The sequence below is a fragment of the Nicotiana tomentosiformis genome, chromosome 5 (assembly GCF_000390325.3).
Source record: "Nicotiana tomentosiformis chromosome 5, ASM39032v3, whole genome shotgun sequence".
Classification (NCBI taxonomy): domain Eukaryota; kingdom Viridiplantae; phylum Streptophyta; class Magnoliopsida; order Solanales; family Solanaceae; genus Nicotiana; species Nicotiana tomentosiformis.
Genome location: NC_090816.1, coordinates 26682268 through 26708327, shown reverse-complemented (window position 1 = coordinate 26708327; position 26060 = coordinate 26682268). Strand labels below are relative to the sequence as shown.

Here is a 26060-nt window from a genome sequence, read left to right as displayed (position 1 = left end):
CAGCAACAGGTATCGGATAATTCTATCCACCAAGGCTTGGACAAATGGTAAGAATCACCTAGTATTTTTTGTCTTCGCTGGGATTTGAACATGAGACTTCATAGTTCTCAACCCACTTCATTGACTACTAGGCCACAATAAGGCATAGACTTTGTGTGATTATAAACCATCTCATTTAAGTGTAAAATCAAAAGTTTTTAAAGTTAAATTATTTCTAAATATAGAAATGTGCTCTTTTTCTTGGAACAAACTAAAAAGGAAAATGTACCACGTAAAATGGGACACAGGAAGTAGTATAAATGCATTTTTTGGTACTTCATGGGTGATCCTCCTTTTTAAAAAGGATTGTCATATGTTACGTTATACGAAAGCAACTACTTGAAAAAAGATCCTGTAAATGATTCTACAAAGTAAAATATTTTTCATGGAAAACATTTCCGCTCATATCAAACGCACATGATGTATCTCTCTTGTTTTCTGTGTGAGATCAAGTGGTCTTGGGACAGAGGTTTTTCCATTTTTCTGACTTGGAATTTTTTTAATTTAGGTGGGAAATTTGTTTAGTAATTGATGGCAGCTCCAGGGGGACCTAGACCAGGGAATATAACACCCAATTACAATCCTAATGCACTTGCTGATGGAATGCAAAATTTGCAAATTAATAGACCCAATCGCCCGCCTTCAAACCCCAGTGGTAGTCCTAGGCCTAGTGCAACGCCTTCTGGGCAGCAGCCACCTCCTTTTGCTGGTGTGCCACCTGCGAGTCGTCCAGGACCTCCTCCACCTGGCGCATTCCAAAGGGGTCCTACGCAAGCTACATTGCCTCCCAATTTAATTTCTAGACCATCTGGCCCTCCTTCTGTGGGTCAACCTACACCACCCTTTGCATCTAGGCCGCCTCTTGCTGGTGCAGTGCCTCCTTCTGTGGGTGGTACTGCCATTCGCCCGCCACCTAGTGCTTTGCCTTCTGCACAAGGTCCTCGTGCCGGCCCACCAGGACCTTTTGCTGCTTCAACAAGCCCTCTTGTGCCGCCTTCTGGTGTTTCTAGTTCAGCTAGTAATGGTCCACCTGCACTTGGTCCGGGGACAATGCAGAATGGACCACATTTTTCTCCGGCAAGCAATACAATGAGGCCACCAGCTGGAGCTCCTCCATCAGCAATGTTATCATCTGGAACTCCTTCTCACCCTCCAAGGATGCGTTCACCCTTTGGAAGTCCACCTGCCAGCACAACATCAGTTACTGCACAACCGCCACCTCCATTTCCGGGATCAGCTCACAATGTGCCACCTCCTTCAGGTTCCTTCCCCTTTGCATCACCAGTCCCAGCCATGCCTCCTCCTATGAGTGCTGCTTATGGAATGCAGACATGGCACACGCAGCCTCATCAGGTAAAATATGCTTACCATATTGTCATTGTACTTTTAAGGTAATATGTTTCGACTTTCCTGAAATTAGTGTAACAGTTGTGCGCATATCCTATTTAAGGAAAAATACAATATAGTTTACATCCATGGTAACAGAGAATTTATAGCTAGTTTATTTGCCAAGTGTAGTAGCATGACATATGAAACTTAAGAGACAGATGTGAATAACAAGTTATGAGATACTTATTGCTCCATTATTCACACTAGTAAAAGTCAACAATTTATCGCAAAGAGATTACAGCTCAAGGGAGTTCAGAAAATATATATAAGTTGTCTACACCACTTACATTTTTTTGTTTGATCAGTAAGTCACAGGAGAATTATGAGTTTAATGAGTTCTGTAAACATAAAATTAGCTGCTTCTTGGTTCTGGCTGCAGAAACAGCTTCAAGGCTTCAGTAAGCCTAATGATACAAGAGATTCTCACTGACTTAATTGATAGAAAGAATCTATCATGTTGAGAATCATGAAGCCTTTTGATGCTGTTTACCAGTAACTTAGCAATACCTTGCTTCTATTGGGCTGTTAGGAAAAGGGCAGCCTGGTGTACAAGCATCCTGCGTTCACGCAGGGTCGGAGAAGGGACCGCACCCAACAGCCTAACCTAATGCAAGCATTAGTGGCTGCTTCCACGGCTCAAACCCGTGACATATTGGGCTGTTAGTATCGACAAGAAATTGATTTTTGAAGTAGTAGGGTCTTAAAATGGAGAAAGCAATTTTAAGACCTTACCATGAGGTAAAGGGCATAAAGTGAAGAAAAGTAGAGAAGAAGAAATTAAGTCATTTTGAGTTGAAGGCTTAGAAGTCCCTTTAGATAAGGTTTCATTCATTAGATAAGTACCTTCATAATCTTTGTGAACTTGAGATGAGATAACCAGAGACTTTACATTGATGATCATGAGTTATTATGTTCATTCACTGTCTATGCTTGACAATTGTGCTTCAAACCAATAACCTTATAAAACAAATTAGCTACATTGCTAGCTTGAGGAACAACAACAACAAAAAACCCAGTAGTCTCCCACGAGTGGGGTCTGGGGAGGGTAAGATGTATGCAGCCTTACCCCTACCCCTGGAAAGGAAGAGAGGCCGTTTCCGATAGACCCTCGGCTAGAGAACGACTGAAAAAGAAAAGGTAATTGCAACAAGTAGGAATAACAGCAAGATGAAATAAGATCGAATCCAAGAATGCATTCAAACTCTAGGTAGTAATAGCCATCTATGAATAAAAGATAACATACTAACACTAATGCTAGTGAATTGAGTAAGACAAAGCTCGACTACTAACCTTCTACCCTAATCTTTGACCTCCACACCCTCCTGTCTAGGGCCATGTCATCAGTCAGCTCCAGCTGCGCCATGTCCCGCCTAATAACCTCTCCCCAACTAAGTTGCTCAGACTCGGGTGCGGGTGTCCGATACGGGTGCGTATCTAGAGGTCAGATCCTTCATGATCTAAATTTAAAGATTAGGTGGTACGGATCCAGGTACGGACACGGGTGCGGGGATTCGGCTAGAAATAATTCAATTATTTAAAAATAGAGTTATAAAAATATGTCTAAATTATGAGACATTATGTGGAAAACTTACAAGGTATACCGAGAAGGAGAAAATATTGAACAAGAGTAGAATTTTAGAAGGAGATAAAAAAAAAGGACTAACATAGAAATTTATATATACAAGGTATTCCATTTTCTTCCATATCACCCTAGCTTTTGATTTGTTTTCAAAAATCATTGTATCTGTCCCAAATTTCTCCGTATATTTTGGTCAAAGTACCCAAAATTAGTTGACCAGATCCGACACGGATCCCACACCCACACCCACGTCGTGTCGACACGGGTGCGACACTGAAAGTGAAGAGTCTGAGCAACTTAGCTCCCCAAGACTTCTTAGGCCTACCTCTACCCCTCCTGCTGCCCACCGAAGCTAACCGCTCACACCTTCTAGCTGGGGCTTCTATACTTCTCCTCTTAACATGCCCAAACCATCTCAACCTTGCCTCCTGCATCTTATCCTACACAGGGGCCCCTTCCACCTTTTCTCGAATAATTTCATTCCTACTATTATCCAACCGGGTATGCCTATACATCCACCTCAACATCCTCATCTCAGCTACTTTTAGTTTCTGGGTATGAGAGTTCTTGACCGACCAACACTCTGCTCCATACAATATAGTCGGTCTAACTACAACCTTGTAGAACTTACCTTTAAGTCTCAGCGGCACATTCTTATCACACAAGACACCGGAAGCGAGCCTCCACTTCATCCGTCCTGCTCCGATATGATGTGTGACATCTTCGTCAATCTCCCCGTTACCTTGTATTATAGATCCAAGATACTTGAAACTACCTCTATTGGGGATGACTTGAGTATCAAGCCTCACCTCCATATCCCCTTCTTGGGTACCGTTGCTGAACTTGCACTCCATGTATTCCGTGTTGGTCTTGCTCAACTTGAAACCCTTAGACTCTAGGGTCTGCCTCCAAACCTCCGGCCTCTCATTAACACCACCCCGCGTCTCGTCAATTAAAACTATGTCATCAGCAAATAACATACACAATGGTACCTCGCCTTCAATGTGACTCGTCAATGCGTTCATCGCCAAGGAAAATAGGAATGGACTAAGAGCTGATCCCTGGTGCAACCCCATCCTAACCGGAAAGGGTTCCGAGTCTCCTCCCGCTGCCCTAACCCGAGTCTTAGCTTCATTATACATGTCCTTAATCACCCTAATGTAGGCTACTGAGACCCCTTTAACCTCCAAGCCTCCAAGCTAGCTTGAGGAAGTATTTTCTTAATTTTTAACAGGAGTAAATTCAATAAAAGATAATTCAAATTTTTAATAGGAGTAAATTCAATAAAAGATAATTCAAATTTTGATATACTATATAGTTTCTATACACTCACTTTACCAGGATGATGTAACTCATTTATGGTGTTGTGAAGTTAGTGTCATAAGATTGCTCATTGATGCATGGTGATGCTTAGATCAGTCGCTTCTTGGAATTCCTGTAGCTGCTCCCTTGACCGTCTCTTTACCTATATCTAATGAAAAAATGTGTATCCTACTTGGTGTGACATTTCAACATTAACCTTTGACTCCAAAAGCTTTCTCATTATAGGGGTCGATTTTTTTGGAAAATCCTTTGGGCTTTTGATGCTTATAGTTTGTGATTGTAATTCTTGTAGATTCATAATATTGTTCTTCAGTATAGGTAGGTTAAATTCCTTATTATTTCATGTGAATGAAGATGTCCTTTAGGTAGAAGCATACTGCTGGCAGATCTTTTTTCTGTTTGTGTCTAGCCTGTTAAGAGCGAGAACCAGCATGTTTAGCTATGTTTTCTACTGTCCGCCAGAAATTGGCAGAATACACAAGCAACAGTATGCTTTGTCAAGGGAGAAGTAAAGACTATTTCCTCTAATCTAATTAGGAAACTCTATAAATTCTCAAGCTTCTTGTCAATCTTTACTTCAAGACCATAATATACGCCAAGTCGCGTGCAAAATCCTTTAATCAAGTCTTCTGCTATCAATTACCATGAATAAAGAATGATGTGTATGCTTTGATCAACCCAGATCTTTCCTATGGGAAAAGAGATTCATGCTCTCTTCCAAACTCACCTTTGTTATTTTCGATTAGAGTAACTCTGAGCCATTCCTTTTATATGAAAAAGAGTGTAGAGTAACACTGAAAAAGTTGGATCTTCTTCTTTTGAATTTTCAGAAATGTTGAAGTGTGTGAGAATCACATCTAAATACTTAAACTGTTAGAGAGCACATATTATCTGTTATATTTCTGTATTGCTGTAATAAACAATTAAACTTTCTGAAATATATAAACAAAACAGAAAGTTAGTAATACTTATTTAACGAAATAAATTCTGAAAAAAAAACAGTATAGGAATAAATCGAGCCCACTGAATACACAGTGTGTCCTTAAGGAAATTATTCCCCTCAAGTACCCGAGGTGCTGGAATATATCCTCCCAGGATAGAACGATTTAACTCACCGAAGTGTTGGTACCAAACGCCGGTGAACAACGAGCCACTCGAAAGCTGTAAAACACACTGGATTTTTTGTGCAGAAGAAGAAGAAGAAGCAGCTCAGAAAATTTCGTAAGGAAAGATTCTGGGATTCAAACTCTATTTATAGAGTTGCTGGCATTGTTTCCGAAAAGGTTTGCAACCTTTCAGAAACAGCCATGGCTGTTGGAACAGGGTTATTTGAAATATTGCGGGAAAATGGATTTAAAATAATCCGGGAAAGAAAACGGCCTGACCGGATCGGGTCGCGGGTCATGGTTTATTCCGGATTGAATTTTTCGTTAATTATTTAATTAATTAATTAAATAATTGAAAGGAATTTTGTCCAAAAAGATTAATCAATCAATCGATCTTTCACCAAATCCGAATCCGAATCCGAATCTGAATCTGAAGCCGAAGCCGAAGCCGAAGCCGAGCCGAGTGAGCGACGACGACGGCGCGAGGCTTGCCTTCTTCTTAACTCTTTAAGAGTTAGAAGAAGAGCAATTATATATATACCCATCAAAAGCCTTTTCTTCCTCCAATATGGGACAATGTGAATCTGAAGCCGAAGCCGAAGCCGAAGCCGAGCCGAGTGAGCGACGACGACGGCGCGAGGCTTGCCTTCTTCTTAACTCTTTAAGAGTTAGAAGAAGAGCAATTATATATATACCCATCAAAAGCCTTTTCTTCCTCCAATATGGGACAATGTCCCTTTGCCAAGGAGGGAAACTCAAATATTTCATTTTTTCCTCCATTTCTCATTCACGCTCTTTAAGCTACACAAGCTTAAAATCCCAACAATCCCCCACATGAATGGGGAATGGCTAAAAAATAAAGGAATGCACGGACGCGTGTGTGTTTTACATGCAAGACTTAATTGCATCTGGATAATTAGGTTTCCCTTTGAACTTTCCGTAGTGAACTTATATCGGATATACTCGGTCAATCGGTAGATTTGATATCTTTGAACCGTCGAGCTTTGTTGTATACCTAGACAACATAAGTCACACAATCAATCCTTAACCATCTATGGTTCTCACGGCTGTGTTCGTTTCAGCCATGAACACCGCCTGGTTTCATGAGTGCTTAGAAAATGGGCCTTTACTTTCATTCCCTTTGAAGCGGCTTACACTTCACACTTACATAGGTGATTTCTAAACGTGTAATCCTATAGACACACTATCTGGTCATTTTCTGCCAGACTTAGCAAATCATTAAAAAAACCTTTAAGCTTTGTTGACTCATCAAAAAGCCTTAATGCTTTACCTCGATTTCTGAACATTGTCTTCATCACGAGAATGGGTTGAGTTATTTGACAATGTTCAACCGTCATTCATAACTTTGTTTGATCTCTTTGAACCTAGCTCGTGGGATCTCCAGTCTGCTAGGTAGAGTTACCGCCATGATGACTTGTCCTAGACCTTAACCCCATTCCCTTTGATGATCTTTCAACTGCCTCTCTAGATAGGCCTTTTGTAAGTGGATCCGATACGTTATCTCTTGACTTTACGTAGTCAATTGTGATAACACCACTAGAGAGTAGTTGTCTAACGGTATTGTGTCTCCGTCGTATATGACGGGATTTTCCGTTATACATAACGCTCTCTGCCCTGCCTATTGCCGCTTGACTATCACAATGTATACAAATAAGTGCCAAAGGTTTGGGCCAAAATGGAATATCTTCCAAGAAATTCCGGAGCCATTCAGCTTCTTCACCAGCCTTATCTAAAGCTATGAATTCAGATTCCATTGTAGAACGGGCGATGCATGTTTGTTTGGATGATTTCCAAGACACTGCTCCACCCCCAATTGTGAAAACATATCCACTCGTGGATTTAACTTCAGATGATCCAGTGATCCAATTTGCATCACTATATCCCTCGATCACGGAAGGATATTTGTTATAATGCAAAGCGTAATTTTGGGTATGTTTGAGATGCCCCAAAACTCGTTTCATTGCCATCCATTGTATGTGATTGGGATTACTTGTAAACCGACTCAGTTTACTAATAACACATGCTATATTTGGTCGCGTACAATTCATGATATACATCAAACTTCCCAATACTCTTGCATAGTCCAGTTGTGAGTCACTTTCACCTTCATTCTTTTGAAGTGCATAACTCACGTCAATTGGAGTCTTGGCAATTTTGAAATCCAAATACTTGAACTTGTCAAGTACCTTTTCAATATAGTGAGACTGTGATAATGCTAGACCTTGTGGAGTCTTGTGAATTCTGATTCCTAAGATCACATCAGCAACTCCTAAGTCTTTCATATCGAATTTGCTAGCCAACATGCGCTTAGTAGCATTTATATCTGCCATGTTTTTGCTCATTATCAACATGTCATCAACATATAAACAAACAATGACTTCATGACTTGGAGTGTTTTTAATGTAAACACATTTGTCGCACTCATTGATTTTAAACCCTCAAATTTGGCATGCCATTGTTTGGGTGCTTGTTTAAGTCCATAAAGCGACTTAACAAGTTTGCACACTTTCTTTTCTTTACTAGGAACCACAAAACCCTCAGGTTGTTCCATGTAAATCTCTTCCTCTAATTCTCCATTTAAGAAAACTGTTTTAACATCCATTTGATGGATTTCAAGACAATACACGGCCGCTAGTGCCACTAACACCCTAATGGATTTAAAATAATTCGGGAAAGAAAACGGGCCTGACCGGACCGGGTTGCGGGTTATGGGTTATTCCGGATTGAATTTTTCGTTAATTATTTAATTAATTAATTAAATAATTGAAAGGAATTTTGTCCAAAAAGATTAATCAATCGATCGATCCGAAGCCGAAGCCGAGCGAGCGACGACGACGACGACGGCGCGAGGCTTGCCTTCTTCTTAACTCTTTAAGAGCTAGAAGAAGAGCAATTATATATATACCCATCAAAAGCCTTTTCTTCCTCCAATATGGGACAATGTCCCTTTGTCAAGGAGGGAAACTCAAATATTTCATTTTTCCCTCTATTTTTCATTCACCCTCTTTAAGCTACACAAGCTTAAAATCCCAACATTATCTACTTAATTATGTGGTCAACACTACCCCTCACGTATTGTCCTGATTCTTTTCAATGGGCCAAGTACATGGAAATTCTTTTGCTTAATTGGGTGGCTGTGAGTGATACTTGAACTTAGGACCTCTTCCTGCTTTGGTATCATTTTGAAGTGTGTGATCATTTCATCTAAATGCTTAAGTTTGTAGAGAGAGAAAAGTGATGCTATAAAGAATAAAAAAATCAACCTGTCCTGTATGCAATTGGAAGTGGCATACTGATCTTCTGCCAAAAAAAAAAGCAACATCTATAAACATGGTGCTTTTAAAAGTACTTTTCTTCCTTGTTCCTAATGAAATCCTACAACCATGATGACTAAGTTATTGGATCAAGTAGATTCAAGTATGCCTTTTGAACTTGGTCCTGCTTTTTGTATGCTTCTTGTACTATATTTCCACTTCATATGACGTATTTATGATGAATTTACCGGTTTTATAGGTGGCTCCACCTTCTGCTGTACCTGCTTCAATGCAACCACCTAGGATGTTTGGGATGATGCCGCCACTTTCAAATCAAGCAGAGACTGCAATAACTCCTTCTATGGGTTATGCTGGATCTGCATTAACTGGGCAATCAAACATTGATTCCGATCAAGTTCCGCGCCCAATTCCAAATTCTGCAGTAATCCTGCACGCAACTCGTCAAGGCAACCAAGCCAACCCCCCTCCGGTAAATTATATCTTAGTTGCAGGAAATAAATTGTTTTGCTTCAAAGTATTGTTTACGGTTTCCAGGGATTGTGTTTATTGCCTTATGAGCTGTGCTTTTCCGTAAATAATAATCCTAGTGTATTGTAAAGGTTCATATAAATTTACTATAAGAAAAAAGAAGCCAAGGTTCATATCAATTGAAGTTTCTTTTCCTTATTCTTTTTCTAATGTCCTTCTATTTCCCGTCTCTCTTGAAGCCTGCCACCAGTGACTACATCGTTAGGGATACTGGAAATTGCAGCCCACGGTACATGAGGTGTACTATTAATCAGGTGCATCATCTTCACTATATTTTTGTGTATCTGTACATTACCATTCCATCTAATGGATTTTGTGTATTTATACCTTCTCTTGTTCCTTGGGAAGTGCATGCTTGTTGACCAAAAAATTCTGACCATGGGAACTGATAGTAGATGATTGGTCCTTGTTGTTTGTTCAACAGATTCCATGCACCGTTGACCTTTTGACGACCTCTGCAATGCAGTTGGCTTTGTTGGTCCAACCTTTTGCTCTTCCTCATCCGTGTGAAGAGCCCATTGAAGTAATTCACCCTTTCTCCTTGTGAACATTTTTCTTGCCAGACATTTCATATTTATCTTGTTTCCTTTTGTTAGGCTTCTAGCATATTATTTCCTCGATATTTGAGTCTCATATGTAAGTTTTCAAGTTCCTTCTATGTTGATCAGAGCCATCCATCCATGCTAAAAGAACATTAACATGTGTTGAAAGAGTTAATTAGTTATTCAACATTAGTTGTTGCATTTGATATGTCAGCCCTAGTGTTTAGTGCTATTAGGCGGGAAGAAATTGCTTGAAGCAGGTGGTGGGACTAAAGATGCATCTTATGCTATACGGGCAAAGAACTGTAGTTAGTCAAAGAGTTAAAAGAGATCTATTGGCGGTGGGAAGAAGGCTAGGGAAATGCTCATATATCACAGAAAGAGAGAGGAGAGCTGAAATAAGACAGTTAACATGACAATTAACTAGTCTGTAACATTGCTGGAACTAAAGAAACACCTTTTAGTGCAAGTTTTTGCTTATATGAGATGGTAGTGAAATTTGTGGATGATGCTAGTTTGGTGGATGATTAGTTTGATCTCTTTGGTTTTGGTTGGCATACTTGACTAGCTTTATGATATATTTCATATATTGTGTCAATGAAAATCCTCCTAGGTGCTAGTGGGATGCTTTTTCCCATGTTCTTTTTGTGACTATAACAGGGATAAAATTGAGTAGCAGGTAGACCTTATGGAATTGTGTGAAGTATCAACTGAATTTTGTATGCTTCTTACATATTTTGGTTTATGGCTACTCCTTATTGTGACCATTAGGAGGAAAACAGCTGTTATTGGGTTCTCGTTGCTTACGTTAAGTGAGAAAATACTTGTGTTGGTGTCTTTACTTTCTTCTCACATGACATGTTGCATTGTTTGATAGGTTGTTGATTTTGGGGAAAGTGGTCCTGTTCGTTGCTTTCGTTGCAAAGGCTACATAAATCCTTTTGTGAAGTTCATTGATCAGGGAAGACGTTTCACTTGTAACTTGTGTGGTATGAATAAATTCTTTTCTGCCAAACTTAATACTTGGAGTTCAGAGCATGCTTATTGATAAACTTAGTCAGACTCGTATCCTTGTCCTAGGGGGCGTGGACACAGACTCGGACAAGGATACGAGTCTGACATGTGTGCATGACAACATGTAAGAAATATAGGATATGAAACGGCAAACATTGAAACAAGAATTTTCTTGTCCTAAGTTCTGCTCGAATTAGACTTATTAATAAATTAGCTTTCTAAAGAACATTCTTCTTTATCAACTGACCTCACGTGAATCATCATTCTTTGCATTTCACGAGACAAAAGAGAGTAAAGTATCCTGAAATATAATGTACTTTGTTGACACACTTGAGGCATATTAATGAGTCCCACTGCAGTAGTCATACCAAGGAGGAACTTTTTGGGCACTTGTCTTGTATTAGAAGATTGATTCTAGTGTTAAGTACTTAAGCATACATTTGACGATCTCATTCTCTGGAAAACATTTTTTGGTTATAAATTGGCAGCAGAAGTTTATAGATTCAACAGCTGGTTTGATGTTTGAGGATTATTTGGTGGTTGGATTGGCGCAAAACATAATGGGCTGATTGCCTGTATTAGTGCGAGTTATTAAAGTATTATTCTGGGCTGGGTGAACAGTATTACCGTACCCTGAACATCACAATGGCTGATTCCCTGTATTGTTGCTATGATGTAGTGGCATAACAGCCATATAGGAAAAGTGATGTAGTGGTAGAAGGAAAAATTGGATTTCAAGGACTGGTGGGAACAGAGGCTGGACATGGTCTACCCTTAGATAAAGAATGAGCAATTCAGCTGCAGAGAACTGGAGAACAGTGATAAGGAAGATGTCTAAGAAATCCACCTAAACTTCTCTTGGAATACCACAGCAAGGCTGCATAAAGCAGTAGAAATGACAAAAGCTTAATCAAGAGGACAATAAAAGTTGGACATAATTTCTCCAAACTCTTGAATCAAAAGTGTATTTCCTAGTACGGTTACAACTAAAGAAAAAGAAAAACTCTTAAATGCCTCCTGTTTTGGGTTTCTAGTGAGTTTCTCTTGCTTCCACTCAATTAACAGTGCAAGATGCATCTTATTTCCAAACTCACTTTTCCTTTTAGATAAGTATGACTCCAATATAGCAGGAAACCATAGAATTTCATGATTAAAAACTGGCATTGTGCTTTTCATAGTGCAATGAATCCTAAAAGATAAGAAACACACTAATAGCTGCAACTGATAAAATTAAGACAGAATCTGAACATGAAAATTCTTACCAATTCCCAATATTGAAGTTTGAATGAAATTGTGAAGTTTTTAATTTTCCATATGCTTCACATCTTTTTTGCAGGATATACCAATGAAACTCCACGTGATTATCACTGCAACTTAGGTCCAGATGGCAGGCGTAGAGATGCTGATGAAAGGCCAGAACTATGCCGAGGAACTGTTGAATTTGTAGCTACTAAGGAATATACGGTTGGTGACCTTTTGTTGGATTTTGATATGGTGGTATGATTGGATAAGTTTATTGATGTAGAGTCATTTGAAATTTACATTCCAAGCTTGCACACCTTGATTAGTGGCATGGTTGGATGAGTTTATTGAAGTAGAACCGTCTTTAAAATGAACACCAAGCAAAGGGTTATCATTCACTTAAGAGAGCAAAGAGCTTTCAACTGCTATCTAGATTTGTTTTGATATTTAGGGAAGTTTGCACGTCACCTAGTGCTTATATCCATTGGAAATGTTTGCTAACGTATGGTTTTTCATCAGTAGTTCATTAGTATGTATGTGCTGTTCTATTGCTAGTTTAACCTATTTAAGAGGAACGGAGTTTTATATCGATAGTCATCTTGAACTTCTTATCTTCTTCAATAGGCTTGAGGAGGAAACAGTTCTGCTCTAATAATTCTTTTAAGTAATACTTACTAAGATTTAAACTAATGCAAATAATTATGTGAAGAGAGAAAAGAGGAAGGTAGGGACAAGGCAAAGGGATATACTACATTGTGGCTGATTTGTCAAGTTGCTGGTCCGAGATGCAAGATCTGTGGACAGCAAAAGGGATTGGTGGTTGTGGTGATGGGTTGAACACGTTTAATTCTATTTTGACTGAGATGTTTATTGATAGACAATCAATCATGCTTTTAGCTCAAGACTACTCTTTGTTTATGGTTTTTCAATCAGCTTACAATTATGGATGCACTTCTTGTTCTTGGTGCAGTGATTTTCCTTGATATAGGCTGTTAATGTTTTTGATTTTTCAAGTGATAACTTGGAAATTTTGTTTCAGCTGCGCGATCCGATGCCTGCTGTATATTTCTTCCTTATTGATGTCTCCATGAATGCCATACAAACTGGTGCAACTGCAGCTGCTTGCAGTGCAATAAGCCAAGTTATTTCTGATCTTCCTGTAAGTCTGTTGGTTTATTATTGGTTATTTAGTTCATTAATTGACAATGTCTTTACATTAAGGACAGATTAGGATATGTGTTCCTGTCTTTTTGAGTGGAAATCCTTTTGAAACAACTTCATTATCATATTAAATTTGTTGAAGTGGCTGGAAGTTCAGTGTTAATATAAACATGTACAAGCTACTAGTTTTTCTGTTCTATCCTTTGAGATGTTGATATCGGTTTCTGAGCTTTTTGACTTGAGGAAATTCAAGTTTGTCTTAAGTCCTTTATGATATGGTGTGGTGAACCTCGATTTATTGGGCAGAATGTGTAATTGAGGTCTGCATTGAGTGCGTTTCTATGAGGGAGAGGTGTTTCACAAAGGAACTTTCTGTGGGATGCGGCGGATGGAACTAGAAAGTTTCATCTAGTGAATTGACAGACAGTCACTTCCCCAAAGAAGTGGGGTGGACTTGGAGTGAAAGATTTTAGGGTATTTAACAGAGCTTTAATGGGAAAGTGGCTGTGGAGATTCGGGGTAGAAGAGCATGCTCTATGGAGGGAGGTCATAGTAGAAAAGTATGATTCAACGGGAGGGGTTGGAGGACCAAGGCGATCACAACACCTTTCGGGTGTGGCATGTGGAGGAGTATCATGAAGAATTGGGAAGCATTCAGTGGCAATATCACTTACAGGGTGGGAGATGGAAGGAGAATCAGCTTTTGGAATCATCATAGGTGGTGTGGAGAGGATACTCTGAGGGTCTCCTTCCCCCACGTCTTCAGAGTTTCAAACCAGAAGGAACTGATGGTCCAACATATTCGCAAGGAGCATGAAGGGGGTAGTATGGGACCTCTCATTCAGGAGGAACATGCAAGATTGGGAGATTGCGGAGCTCCAAGTTTTGTTGGCACTGCTATACGGGCAAGACAGGCTCCAGCCATCCTGCGACTCTTGGAGATGGGGCTTGCGTGGCGATGGTTTGTTCACCGTAAAGTCCTTTTACCCGAGTATGTTGGTGAGAGAGGAGACCACTTTTCCATACTCCTCGATCTGGATTCTTAGGGCGCCCACGAAGGTGTGCTTTTTTGCATGGCTAGCGGCAAGGGGAGTGATCTTGACTGCTGAAAATCTCCGAAAGAGGGAAATTACACTTGTTAGTTGGTGCTACATGTGCAAAAGCTCAGGGAAGAAGTTGATCACCTTATGTTGCATTGCCCTGTGTCCTCTGCTTTGTGGAGGGCAATCCTGAATCTTTTTGGTGTTCAATGGGTGATGCCAAGCACTGTAAAGGAAATGTTATATAGCTGGGGCGGTTTTCGTAGAAGAAGAAAGCAAAAGGCGTGGAAGTTCGCCCCGTTAGCTCTCATGTGGGTAGTATGGGGGGAGAGAAATAGGAGAGCTTTTGAGGAGATTGAGTCTCCTTTTTCTGAGTTTTTCACATCTTAAGAATAGTCTTTTATCTTTGATCGCTTTTTGGTGCACTCATTTAGCCCCTACTTGTATAGAAGATTGGGCGTCTTTTGTAGAAAATCATATTCTGATGTAAATTCTCTACGTCTTTGGTATACTTCGTGTATACGGGAGTTCTCTTCCTTTTGATTAATACAATTTACCTTATCAAAAAAAAATAAAAATTCACCCAGTTTGTGATCAAGTCAAGTCATGTGTCCTAGTTGAATTCACTAGAACATGATTTGGTAAAAAGGAGCTACATCAATCTAATGTAAATCATGAGGGAAGATATTAGTCAGGTGGTTAGACATTGCCTTTTACTTGTCAAAGGATGGGTTAACTGGGTCTATGGAAGTTAGTGATCATGATACTCTGCTATTTGAGCTATCTTGCACTATTATGGTTGGTTTGATTTTTAATGTACATCATTTATCGGGAGAATATATGAGCTGTCTCTGATGTTGACAACTTGTTATTGCAGGAAGGTCCTCGAACATTGGTTGGGATTGCTACATTTGACTCGACTATCCATTTTTACAATCTAAAACGAGCACTGCAGCAGGTTTTACACACTGGCAATGCATCTACTCTGCTAGATATAGCTTCTGTTCCAATTAAACAAAAAGTGCTTTTTCAAAATCACCAAATACTTATTGTCTTTTTTCTTTTTTATGTGTATGATGACTCACAGTTTCTCTCAGATGGAAAATTAAATGTAGAAACTAGACATCTGGATACAATGTTTGCGCAGCTTTCTAAAAGTTATTTCCTGTTAGATTCTATGTAAATGTAGCCAAAGGTTTTAGTTGAATACATTTCCCATTTTCTCGGGTAAATTATAAATGAAATAAAAATCTAGCCAATAGATTGTGAGGGAGTGGAGTAGTTTCAGAAAAAGGAACAAAATGGCTTTATTTCATTTTACTTTTGTCTGGTCTGTTGGTAATTGATAATTCATTGGTTTAATATGAGAAAGAATATTTGCCAGTATTCAGGAAAGAGTTATTCCTCAGCTGCTATGGTCTCCCTTTATTGGTAGTCCTGTTCCATTGTCCTTGATTTTGCAGTTTTGTGTTTATTCTTCTTGGAATATCTGCATTCTATTTCCCATCTAGTTGTTTCTGATATGATGACGTTCTTTTATTTAATCTATTTTATTTTCTTTTGCTTCTTACTTTTTAAATACACCTTGAAGTGGGTTCTCTTATTGGTATGCATAAACTAATTTACTTTGTAAAAGAAATGATGGTACTTTCTTTTAAATTTGAGATTGATACCAATGTGCAAATTAAGATTGTGGCAAGTTGTTTGATGCTATGTTGCTCGGACTCTCCAAAAGTGCTGCCGCACCCGTGTCGGATCCTCCAAAAATGCACTAAATTTGGAGGATCCGACGCGCACCCAACAACATTGTTGAAGAGTCCGAGTAACATAGGTTTGATGTACTTTGAAGTAAAAGTGCATACTCATTTGATCACAAATCTATGTTTTTGATCCCGATTCTGTGTTTGCAGCCATTGATGCTTATCGTCCCTGATGTCCAAGATGTTTACACTCCCCTTCAGAGCGATGTTATTGTGCAACTCTCAGAGGTTGGTCCTGCAAAATGTTGACTTTCTGTTTATTTTCTTTCTCCTTTTTCTGGAAGAAAATGGCTAAAGCATATCAGTTGTGCCCAGTGAAAGTGGTTATATCTTTGCATTCCAGTGTCGTCAACATCTAGAGCTTCTCCTAGAAAACATCCCAACATTGTTCGAACATAACAGGACTGCTGATTCAGCTTTTGGTGCTGCAGTCAAGGTATGATACTTTACATGATAAACTTGGGAAAATCCGTAGATAATTGCTGTCAACAAACTTAAAGAGACAGGACACAGATCATTCACCAATAATCTGTTAATGCCATTGGTCACTCTCTTACCGCATGGTAAGAGGATATCTCCTAGCTTTCCTTGGGCATCTGCAGGTAACCATTGACCATACTACTCGATAATCCTGGAACCATTTCAGCGGCAGTTTTCTACAGTGCTTTTAAAAGCAATAGCTTTGTTGCATAAATGTCAGAGTGATGTAAAGCCACAAATTTGTTTGGGATAAAATATTTTAATGTTTAATGATTTATTATCTACTTTCTGTTACTAAGTACTTTGCTCCACTGGTTATCAAAAACCAAGTGCTTTGTTCAATTATCCTTTTATAATGAAAAAAGTTTTCTCCCACTCTCCTTAAAGTTAGCTATTAACTTCTTGGCTTTGAAGATACATAGAGCTCGCTTGAATGGCAGATATTCTATTTGCAATGCACATGTCATTTAGTAGTTTAGACAAAAGAAATAGTTTTCATGCATGCAGATTGGAGTAAAGAAGATTTAAGGCTATGGAATGATATATAGACATTGAAAGTTTGTGTTATGCATTATTGTGTTACTGCATGCAGGTGAGTAATTTAAGTCAAATCAGTGTTGGAATAATACGTTTGTTGTTTTTGTTATTTGCTTGTTACTTTAGGCTTCTTTCTTGGCAATGAAAAGCACCGGAGGGAAACTACTTGTATTTCAATCAGGTAAATCACTAAATATATTGATTACTCATAGGCAACATGCACAGTATGGATACACTGCTTCAGTATCGTCATGTTCCTTGTGTAAGATACAAAGTAGGTAGTATGATCTACCGTCTCAAGTGGAGTAGCCTGCCCTCGCTTGTTCCTCTCCTATCCAAACCAATTGGAAGTGAAAAAAATCACTTTTGCTCCTCCCAACCCTTAGTTTTAAAACCGGTCCCACCTGGGCAAGGGAGTATATGAGTGAGCAGAGCCAAGGAAGCAGGGAAGCTTTCCATAGAATTCTTTGTTTACGCATTTACACTTAACCTTCGCATAGGGAATTGATAGTATTGTGCTGGGTCTCTTGTTAAACTGGCTTCTGTCGTAGGTTTCTTGTTTAAATGAATCGACATTTGGGGATGATTGTTCATTTGGAACTCTTCTATTTTTGTTTTTGACTTAATGGATAAACCACTCTAGAGTCTAACAATTGGACCTGTAGAGCCGCATAGTTAATATAACTCTTATAGTTCAGGGTTATGCTTTCAACTAGTAGCTGTTCCATTGATGCTGCTTTCCTTGCTTCACGTAAAGGTGGAAAAGTAAAAAAGCGCTCATATTGTGGATGTAATCTAAGATAAGTTGGTATGAGATATCAATATCCTCGCTGAACAAATAGGAGGTCTGGGCCATAGGTGAACACCCATCAAGATGCAAACCCCTCCATGTGAGACATTATCTTTTTGGAGCTTTTTAGCATTTGAAGTCCAGAATATGTCTTCCTCTGCACACTTCAGTTCAATAGAATACTGTCTTTAATCATGTTCTATTTTAGCATGTATCGCTGCTTCCTCGTTCCTTTTGTTGGGTTGGCACCTGCAAGTCAATTCTGAAGAATGATGAGACTTTGTACTGAAACATTGTTGTTTCTATCTATATTAGACGGTGCATGAAGTGTTTAAAAATTGTTTAAGCAGCATATTTGTAGTGTTTATATAATTTAGTTTACAACCTAACGACCAATTGCATGGATCACAGTCTGGAGATCTAGCAACTATTTGCAGGGAACTTTAAGTACCTCGTTTGTCCCTGCTCCTTCACCCTTGATTGTATCTTGCATGTGCTAGGTATTTACTGTCTCTGTAAATTGTTGTATAATATCATTTCTCCATACTTGCTCTATGTTACAGTCTTGCCTTCTACCGGTATTGGAGCCCTTTCTGCTAGAGAGGCTGAAGGAAGAAGCAACATATCAGCTGCTGAAAAGGTAAAATGTTACATTTTCTATTTTGGACTTTCTCCTCTTAGGCAATAGGCTGCTTGTTTAGACGATCAAAGCTGTTTCTCTTCTATATTGTTCATCACTTGACATACACTCTTTTCACTTGAGTAGTCTTGAATTTTAGTTCATATATGCTAGCACTTATTTTAGTTGTTGCTAGATGTAATGTGTTCATCGTTTCTTAAAGAAAGCCGATAACTGCATTCCACTAGTTATCCCTGCTGCCCATCATCCTCTCACAATCATGTAGTGTAGGAGTCAAATGGGTAATGTATGATACAGGTGTTAGAGTCTGTTGCCTGCTAAGATATTGACATAGAAATAGTTATGTCTATTTATATTACATAATTATATTATGTCTCAACACAACCCCTCAAGTGCTGCCATGAGTCTTTTCATGAGCCAAGCACGTGAAAGTTCTTTTTGATATGGGTGGCGCTGAGGCTCGAACCTAGGACCTCTTCCTGTTCTGCTACCATATGAGATGGCACATAACTCCATCATGGTATATCCGAGCAGGAGGTGTTAAGACATAATATAATTAAGTAATTTAAAAATGTGCTCTCTAACATGGAGGGCCCAATTTTTATTTTCTTTAGATAGTTATTTTGCTGCAAGTTCGATTGATACAAACTAGTGTCATCCTGTTTTGCTTATTTAGGATGGAGTAATTGTTCATGGACTGAGGACGCCACTTATGCATAGAAAATGATAGAGTAATAAGAGGTATTTGGTAGTTTGTGTGTGGACAAGGTAATCAGTTACTGGGAGGGAGAAAAATGATAGACCAAGATTCATGTGCCCACCTGGCAACTATTAGACAAATAATGATTTTTATTTCCACTTACCTAGAGTTCTGTGGAATTGCGACTCTTATTCACTTTGCTGTGTATGACATTGATGTATGATAGCTCAAAAGTTGCATGATTCCTTTTTTCGACAGCACGTTGGAAGTATCCCTTCTAAAAATCAAATAGTGTATTTTTTGTCACATTAGCTAGTAGACTTCTCAATCACATGGAACCAGTATTTATTCAGAAGACTTTTGTATATAAATGGAATTTCAGGAGGCTCATAAATTACTCCAACCGGCAGACAAAACCTTGAAGACTATGGCTGTCGAGTTTGCTGAGTATCAGGTGAGCTTTCACCTTCCGCCTCGGAACACTTCTCCAGTGCTAGAATTTTTCAATGCAGTTAGATCTTCTTAATTCATTTGCCTACCCCCATTGATTGATAAGATCTCAACTCCTTCAGGTCTGTGTTGATTTGTTTCTTACAACACAATCATATGTAGACATTGCCTCCATATGCGTCTTTCCTAGAACTACTGGAGGGCAGGTAAGTTTGAAGTTACATACAATTCTGCGTTGTCTTTCTCCAGAAGGTTCTTAACATGATAAACATTTCTAATAGTTGGCATATGTATGTTCTCGTTGCCTTTTCATCTCATGCTCCTTAATTTTTTTGTTATGTCTTGCTTTGGACCTTAAATTTTCCACTTATTTCAGGTGTACTACTATTTCCCTTTCTCTGTTATTGCTGATACTGCCAAGCTCTACAATGATCTTCGATGGAACATTACTAGGCCCCAAGGGTTTGAGGCTGTAATGCGTGTAAGATGCAGTCAGGTATTCTTCCCTGTTTTCTCGCTTCGTCTGTGCTCCTCCCTAAAGGATAAGTGGAAACATAATGCATTAATGACTACAGAAGTGCAACATTCATGCTGGATTTGTTTCTTTTGCAGGGTCTTCAAGTTCACGAATACTCTGGAAATTATTCTAGACGAATTCCAACAGATGTTGATCTACCTGTGGTTTGTTTTCTCTCTTTCTCTACCTCCTTTCTCCTGGAAAGACTTTTATGCACTTTCTGCGAAAAAGGCGAAAAAACAATTGGCATGGTTGGACAATGATAAATAAAGTAGACACATGAAAAAAGGATTAAATTAGTTTACCAGGTCTTTTGAGCTCGTCCGAACTTCCATAAGCTATTTGACAATACCTGATTCTGAGCACAAAGATGAGCTACTATCTGTAATTATTTTTTATGGCGATTCTACCGTTCCTTCCCTGCCTTAGTTACTCAGTGAGGTTCTACCAACTCTCTCACCCAGCCAACATTTGATAGTCTTTTTTTTTTTTTTTTTGGGGTGGGGAGGAGACACAAAGAGGCTGATAAATCTGTTTTCTTGTGGTATACCAAGTGCAGATCTTAACAGTCTTCTGCGTGTCATTCCATACTGAAAACTGTTTTGCAGATATTGGGAATAATGCTCATAGTGCTTACAACTTTATTTATTGAAGTCAACACCAATATATTGTTATAATATATTGGGGCGACGGAAGGGTTGGCTATAATAGGTTTTAAAATGGGCTTGTAACATTAAAACTTCGAAGAAGTAATTTTCAAAGTCATATTGCACGCTTTTTCCTCATTACAACTTTACTATATCTTGTATAGGCTCATACCAGTATCCCGCTTTTATCTTGTTTATCACCCAAAAATAAACCTCTAGACTTTTCTTTATGGGCCGTTATGTTATTAGGTTCTAACTGATTAAGGAAGGACCTCAACCGTATTCTACATATTAATAACTTGCATTGACTTCTCATCAATTTCAAATCAGTCGGGGCTGGCTGTATGAAATATGTTCACTAGGCTCTATTCAGGTCATAATTTCAACAGTACGAGTTTTTCTATAGAAAAAGTAGAAATACTGAAAACCTCCTTTTTTTCTGCTGCTTATTTTTATACTATAGTTGTAACAGCTTGCAGTTTTGCCTTTTCTTTTGGGTGCACATAGCATATATGTTCCTTCGTCAATTACTATTGCAAGCTTGTGTGACTGATTTCTGAATATAATGTGTTCATACCTTAAAAAAGCTTTCTACTGTGCAGATTGACTGTGACAAAACTATAATGGTAACATTAAAGCATGATGACAAATTGCAGGATGGTTCTGAATGTTCATTTCAGGTAAAATTGGTGCTCTGTCTTCTATAATGCGTTGGACAGTCCTCATTTCTTGAGCTACTTTTGGGGTTGAGTTAGTTCTAAAGTCCATTTTCTTAACTTGGTATTAGAGTCGGACCCATCCTTCTTGTTGTGTTACCTGGTGTTGGGCCCCATATGTTGTTATTCATGCTCCAGATATCTAGACCTGGGTGACGGGGGGTGGGGTTGCTAGAGTCCCCTACATCGGTTGAAGAAATGAATTGTAGTTTCTTTATTTGGTCCTAGACAACCCTCACATCTTGAGTTAGCTTTTGGGGTTATGTTAGATGCAAGGTTCATTTTTCTTAACAAAGGGTGTTTGGTCTATCTTATATTGCTCTGTTCGTAGTCTCCTATTCCCCATCCCCACTTTTTTGCCCCTTTTCCCACATACAGTTTGATGGCCATTTACAATTGTTTTTTTCCCATGTCTCCAGTGTGCTCTCCTTTACACCACCATCTATGGCCAAAGAAGAATCAGGGTTTCTACTTTATCTCTGCCTTGCACCACTGTGTTGGATAATCTGTTTCTATCAGCTGACTTGGATACCCAATTTACTTGCATCTTGAAGCAAGGTAATGATACTATGTCACAAAGCACACATTTTTCTCAAGTACAATTTCCTCTTTTCTTCTAAATCTATCTTTTCCCTTTTGTGAAAAAAGGCTGTTTGTGCATCTACCTAAACATTAAAGGCCTTTGTGCATATTCATGCGGTCCTCCACATTTTCTGTACTTATTGCAAGATTAATTTTCACACCAGGGTTCTCCCAAAATTAATGTCTTTATCTACTGCCAAAAGGTAGGTTAACCTGTGTTTGCTCCTTTCTCATATGCACATCCGCAAATTTTTAAAAATTATCCATCGAAACCTTTCCCAATCAACTGAATCATATGTTTTCCCTTAGGTGCAAATTGGGTATCATGATTTCTACTATGGTGCTTTCTTTATTGATTCTTGTTCCCTGTTTTGAATGGTTATGGTATGAGTTGGATAGATGGATGCATTCAAAACTTTGAGTAGCTTGCTGTTACCTTCTTTTTGAAAAGGTAGGGGTGGGGGTGCTTTTGGGAAATCCATGCTGAACAAAATACTGAGAGACTAAAGGAAACAAAGAAAAAAAAGAGATGTTGATATTGTTTGGATAAGCAGAAACCTGATGTTTTCCGTGTTTTCACTCTGTGGCTTTGGCTTCTTTTGTTTGATATTTGCTTATGTTCTTCTTTGATTGGTAATATGATAAACAAGATTGACCAATCTGCACTTAATTTTGGATTGTAGATCAGTAATTTAATTCGGGGGAGCATCCTATGAGAATCTGGTGGCGTGTTAGATTAATTGTTTTCTTAAGGAAAGTAGTGACTATATTAGATCTTCATGGAGGACACCAGTTATTTATGAGCATCACATGTGCCTCCCCCTACCCTCACTTTTCTGTATTAAAGTTAACCCACTCACTATTGCCTAATGCTTTAATCGCATGAAATTCTTCTTTACTCTGCTTCTTTTTCGTTTAAATCTAATCATACAGATGCTTTTTTCTCCCATGCAGTGGCCAGTGAAGTTCCAACAGCTCCTCTTCCACAAATCCGAGAGCATGTGACAAACCATTGCATCAACATTCTACACTCTTATCGTAAAATTTGTGCCACTGTCTCTTCCTCATCACAGCTTGTTCTTCCTGAGGCACTTAAAATTCTTCCTCTTTACACACTAGGTATGTCTTGCATTGCTTTTTAGCCAGGCCTTTCATTTTCCAATGATTTGATGGAGTCGGTTTATCCATATAGTCAATTATCAATTAACACTCTTCTGAAGTTTGCTGTTTTATTTTCTATTAGTATAAGCAAAAGCTGATATTCCACATAATCCTCCTTTTCTATTCCACCTTAGTTTTCATTTACTGCTATTCAAATTGGAGGAGCGATTAGTCCTCTTTTTTATTTCTCTTAGTATATTAAAAACAAAGGAGATATTCAAAGTTGTGCAAACTATCGTATTAAACTTATGAGTCATATGACGGAACTCTAGGACATAGTGATAGAGCGTACTAAGTATACTACAAGAGTGGCTGAGAATCAGTTGGATTTATGCTCGGTAGATATACAAAGGAAACTATATTCTTGTCGCTAAGAAGATTGATGGAAATTTATTGTGAGAGGAAGAAAGATCTACACATAGTGTCCATTGACCTGGCGAAAGCATATGATAGAGTACCAAGAAAGGTTGTATAATGGGTGTTGGAGAATAAGGGAATTCATGTTAAATATAAATGTCATAAAAGACATGTATGAAGGAGCTATCATTACCGTAAGAACAGTAGTAGGAGATACACATGATTTTTCCATAACCGTGGGTTTACAACAGGGATCGTAATTGAGCCCATACTTGTTTACCTTAGTTATGGATGAGCTAACCAACATAGTACAAGGTGAAGTTTCATTTGGTGACATTATTGTGTTAATCGATGAAACCAACGAGGGTGTCAACCAAAAGTTTGAATTATGGAGAAGCACGCTATTGAGTAAGGGGTCGTTTGGTTCATGGGATAAGGGATAACAATCCCAGAATAAAATGTGGGACTATTTAATCCCGTGTTTGATTGAATTTTTGTTTTCGGTATAAGCAATCACGTGATTAGTTATAAGTCAATTTTGTATTATTTTTATACCACATTCAATGGAGGATAATAACTCGGGATAGCCAATCCCAGGATAAACCAAACAACCAAATAACAGAAGGTCCCTTCTCAAAAGCTCTTCTTCCAAAGTTCTTTAGTCAAGGGTAAAATTGGAAACGAAATTATATCCAAGTTTATTTATTATAAAACCAAACACATATTTTATATTATGCTCGGTATATCCCATTCTTAATCCAATGAACCAAATATCTTCCAAAAAAAGTGTATCCACTAAATAATCTCGTTATTATTTTAATCCCGATATTATGATTCCCACATTGTAATCCAGGTATAACTTGTTTACAAACACAAGCAACCCCTAAGGGGTTTAGAATAAGTAGAAGTAAGATTGAATATATGCAACGCAAGCTCACTCGGCATATGAAGAATGAAGTTAAGGTGAGATTATATGGATTTTTGTGCCTAAATGCAAACAATTCAGATATATTTAGGCTCATTCCAGGAGAATTGAATGATAGATGAAAAACAACACATGGAATCAACGTCGGATGTTTGAAATGAATAAGTGCTACCGGAGTATTATGTGGTAGGAGGATGCTTTTCAAATGAAAGGTAAGTTCTATAGGATAGTTACAAGACTTAAAATGTTATGTGGGAGTCAATGATGGGCCGTTAAAATCCAACACATCCACAAGATAGTGTAGTAGATGTGCAGATGCTAAGATAAATATTCGATCATACAAATGCAAGATTAGAAATGAGCACATTTGCTAGAAGGTGCAAGTAGCACATATTGAGGGTAAAATGAGAGTAGGTCACTTGAGATTGTTTGGTTATGTTTTGTCTTAACCTCCATATGCACTGGCCCGTAGGTGTGAGTCATGGTGAGTGTTGGTGTTAAAAGGAGACAAGATAGACCTAAATCACAAGAAAGGAAGTTGTCTTGAAAGACCTACAAGCTCTTGGAATCAATACAGACATAGTGAAAGATAGGGCAGAATGAAAGAAAAGGATTTATATAGGTAATACAAATGAATTGAAAATATATTTTAGTGATGTTAATATTTTTACTTTAGGTTCGATGCTTTCTAGGAGTTTTTTTACCTTATTTTAAATTGATAAGAACAAATACTTTACTTTGATCTTAGCCAAAAGACCGAGAAAGTATAATATTATTAGAAATTCTTATGCCAGTATTAAATGTAGAGTACTTCTAGTACTTTTTATTTATATTTTTAATTTGTATAATGTTAGCTTGAGATGAAATGGAGCAAGGGATGAAATGGAGGCTCACATCCAATGTCCTATGTGATAAGAATGCATCACAAAGACTTAAAGGTAAGTTGTATAGAGTGGTTGTTAGACCAACTATGTTGTATAGGGTAGACTGTAGAGTGTTGATCAGGCAAGAACTCATACATTCAGAAGATGAATGTAGCGGAAATAAGGATACTTAGATGGATGTGTGGGCATACTAGGACAACAAGATCAGGAACGAAGATATACCGGGCAAGGTGGGATTGGTCTTCGTGGTGGACAAGATGCGGGAAGCGAGGCTGAGATGGTTCGGGCATGTGAAGAGGAGGACCAAAAATGCACCAGTGAGGAGGTGCAAGAGGTTGGTAGTGATAAGTCTAAGGAGAGGTAGAGGTAGATCGAGGAAGAATAACAGGACATGACACATCTTCAGCTCACCGAGGACATGACCATAGATAAGAGATCATGGAGGTCAAGGATTAGGGTAGGCGGTTAGTAGGTAGTCGAGCGAGTTCTCTCTTTTCTGTAGGAGATCATGGTTCTAGTTTAAAACACCTTATCTGCTCCCTCTTCTCCTTATCAATATTATTAATATTATTCAATTATTGTCTTATTCTTTAACTTTTTGACTACTATTGTTTATTTTACTTTGGTTATCTTTATTATTGTTGCTGTCAATACT

General features: G+C 38.5%; 1 protein-coding gene and 1 pseudogene across 4 annotated transcripts in view; one reads left to right on the top strand and one right to left on the bottom strand.

Moving 5' to 3' along the window:
- The window catches only part of LOC104116861 (protein transport protein SEC24 C-like), a 31299-nt gene that overhangs the window by 1698 nt on the left and 3541 nt on the right, over positions 1 to 26060 (top strand). For 3 of the 4 annotated variants that reach the window (XM_070174752.1, XM_070174753.1, XM_070174754.1), the window contains exons 3-21: positions 548 to 1392; positions 8971 to 9201; positions 9440 to 9514; positions 9685 to 9783; positions 10680 to 10791; positions 12153 to 12280; positions 13098 to 13217; positions 15137 to 15217; positions 16170 to 16247; positions 16363 to 16455; positions 17163 to 17217; positions 18390 to 18466; positions 19549 to 19620; positions 19739 to 19822; positions 19993 to 20112; positions 20229 to 20297; positions 21383 to 21460; positions 21916 to 22054; positions 23033 to 23197. In XM_070174752.1, coding sequence (XP_070030853.1) covers positions 571 to 1392; positions 8971 to 9201; positions 9440 to 9514; positions 9685 to 9783; positions 10680 to 10791; positions 12153 to 12280; positions 13098 to 13217; positions 15137 to 15217; positions 16170 to 16247; positions 16363 to 16455; positions 17163 to 17217; positions 18390 to 18466; positions 19549 to 19620; positions 19739 to 19822; positions 19993 to 20112; positions 20229 to 20297; positions 21383 to 21460; positions 21916 to 22054; positions 23033 to 23197 — 2698 coding nt within the window. In that variant the 5' untranslated portion in view covers positions 548 to 570. The remainder of the gene's footprint in view (positions 1 to 547; positions 1393 to 8970; positions 9202 to 9439; positions 9515 to 9684; positions 9784 to 10679; positions 10792 to 12152; positions 12281 to 13097; positions 13218 to 15136; positions 15218 to 16169; positions 16248 to 16362; positions 16456 to 17162; positions 17218 to 18389; positions 18467 to 19548; positions 19621 to 19738; positions 19823 to 19992; positions 20113 to 20228; positions 20298 to 21382; positions 21461 to 21915; positions 22055 to 23032; positions 23198 to 26060) is intronic. The other variant, XM_070174755.1, reaches the window with a different exon arrangement.
- LOC117281629 (U2 spliceosomal RNA) lies at positions 25194 to 25289 on the bottom strand (annotated as a pseudogene).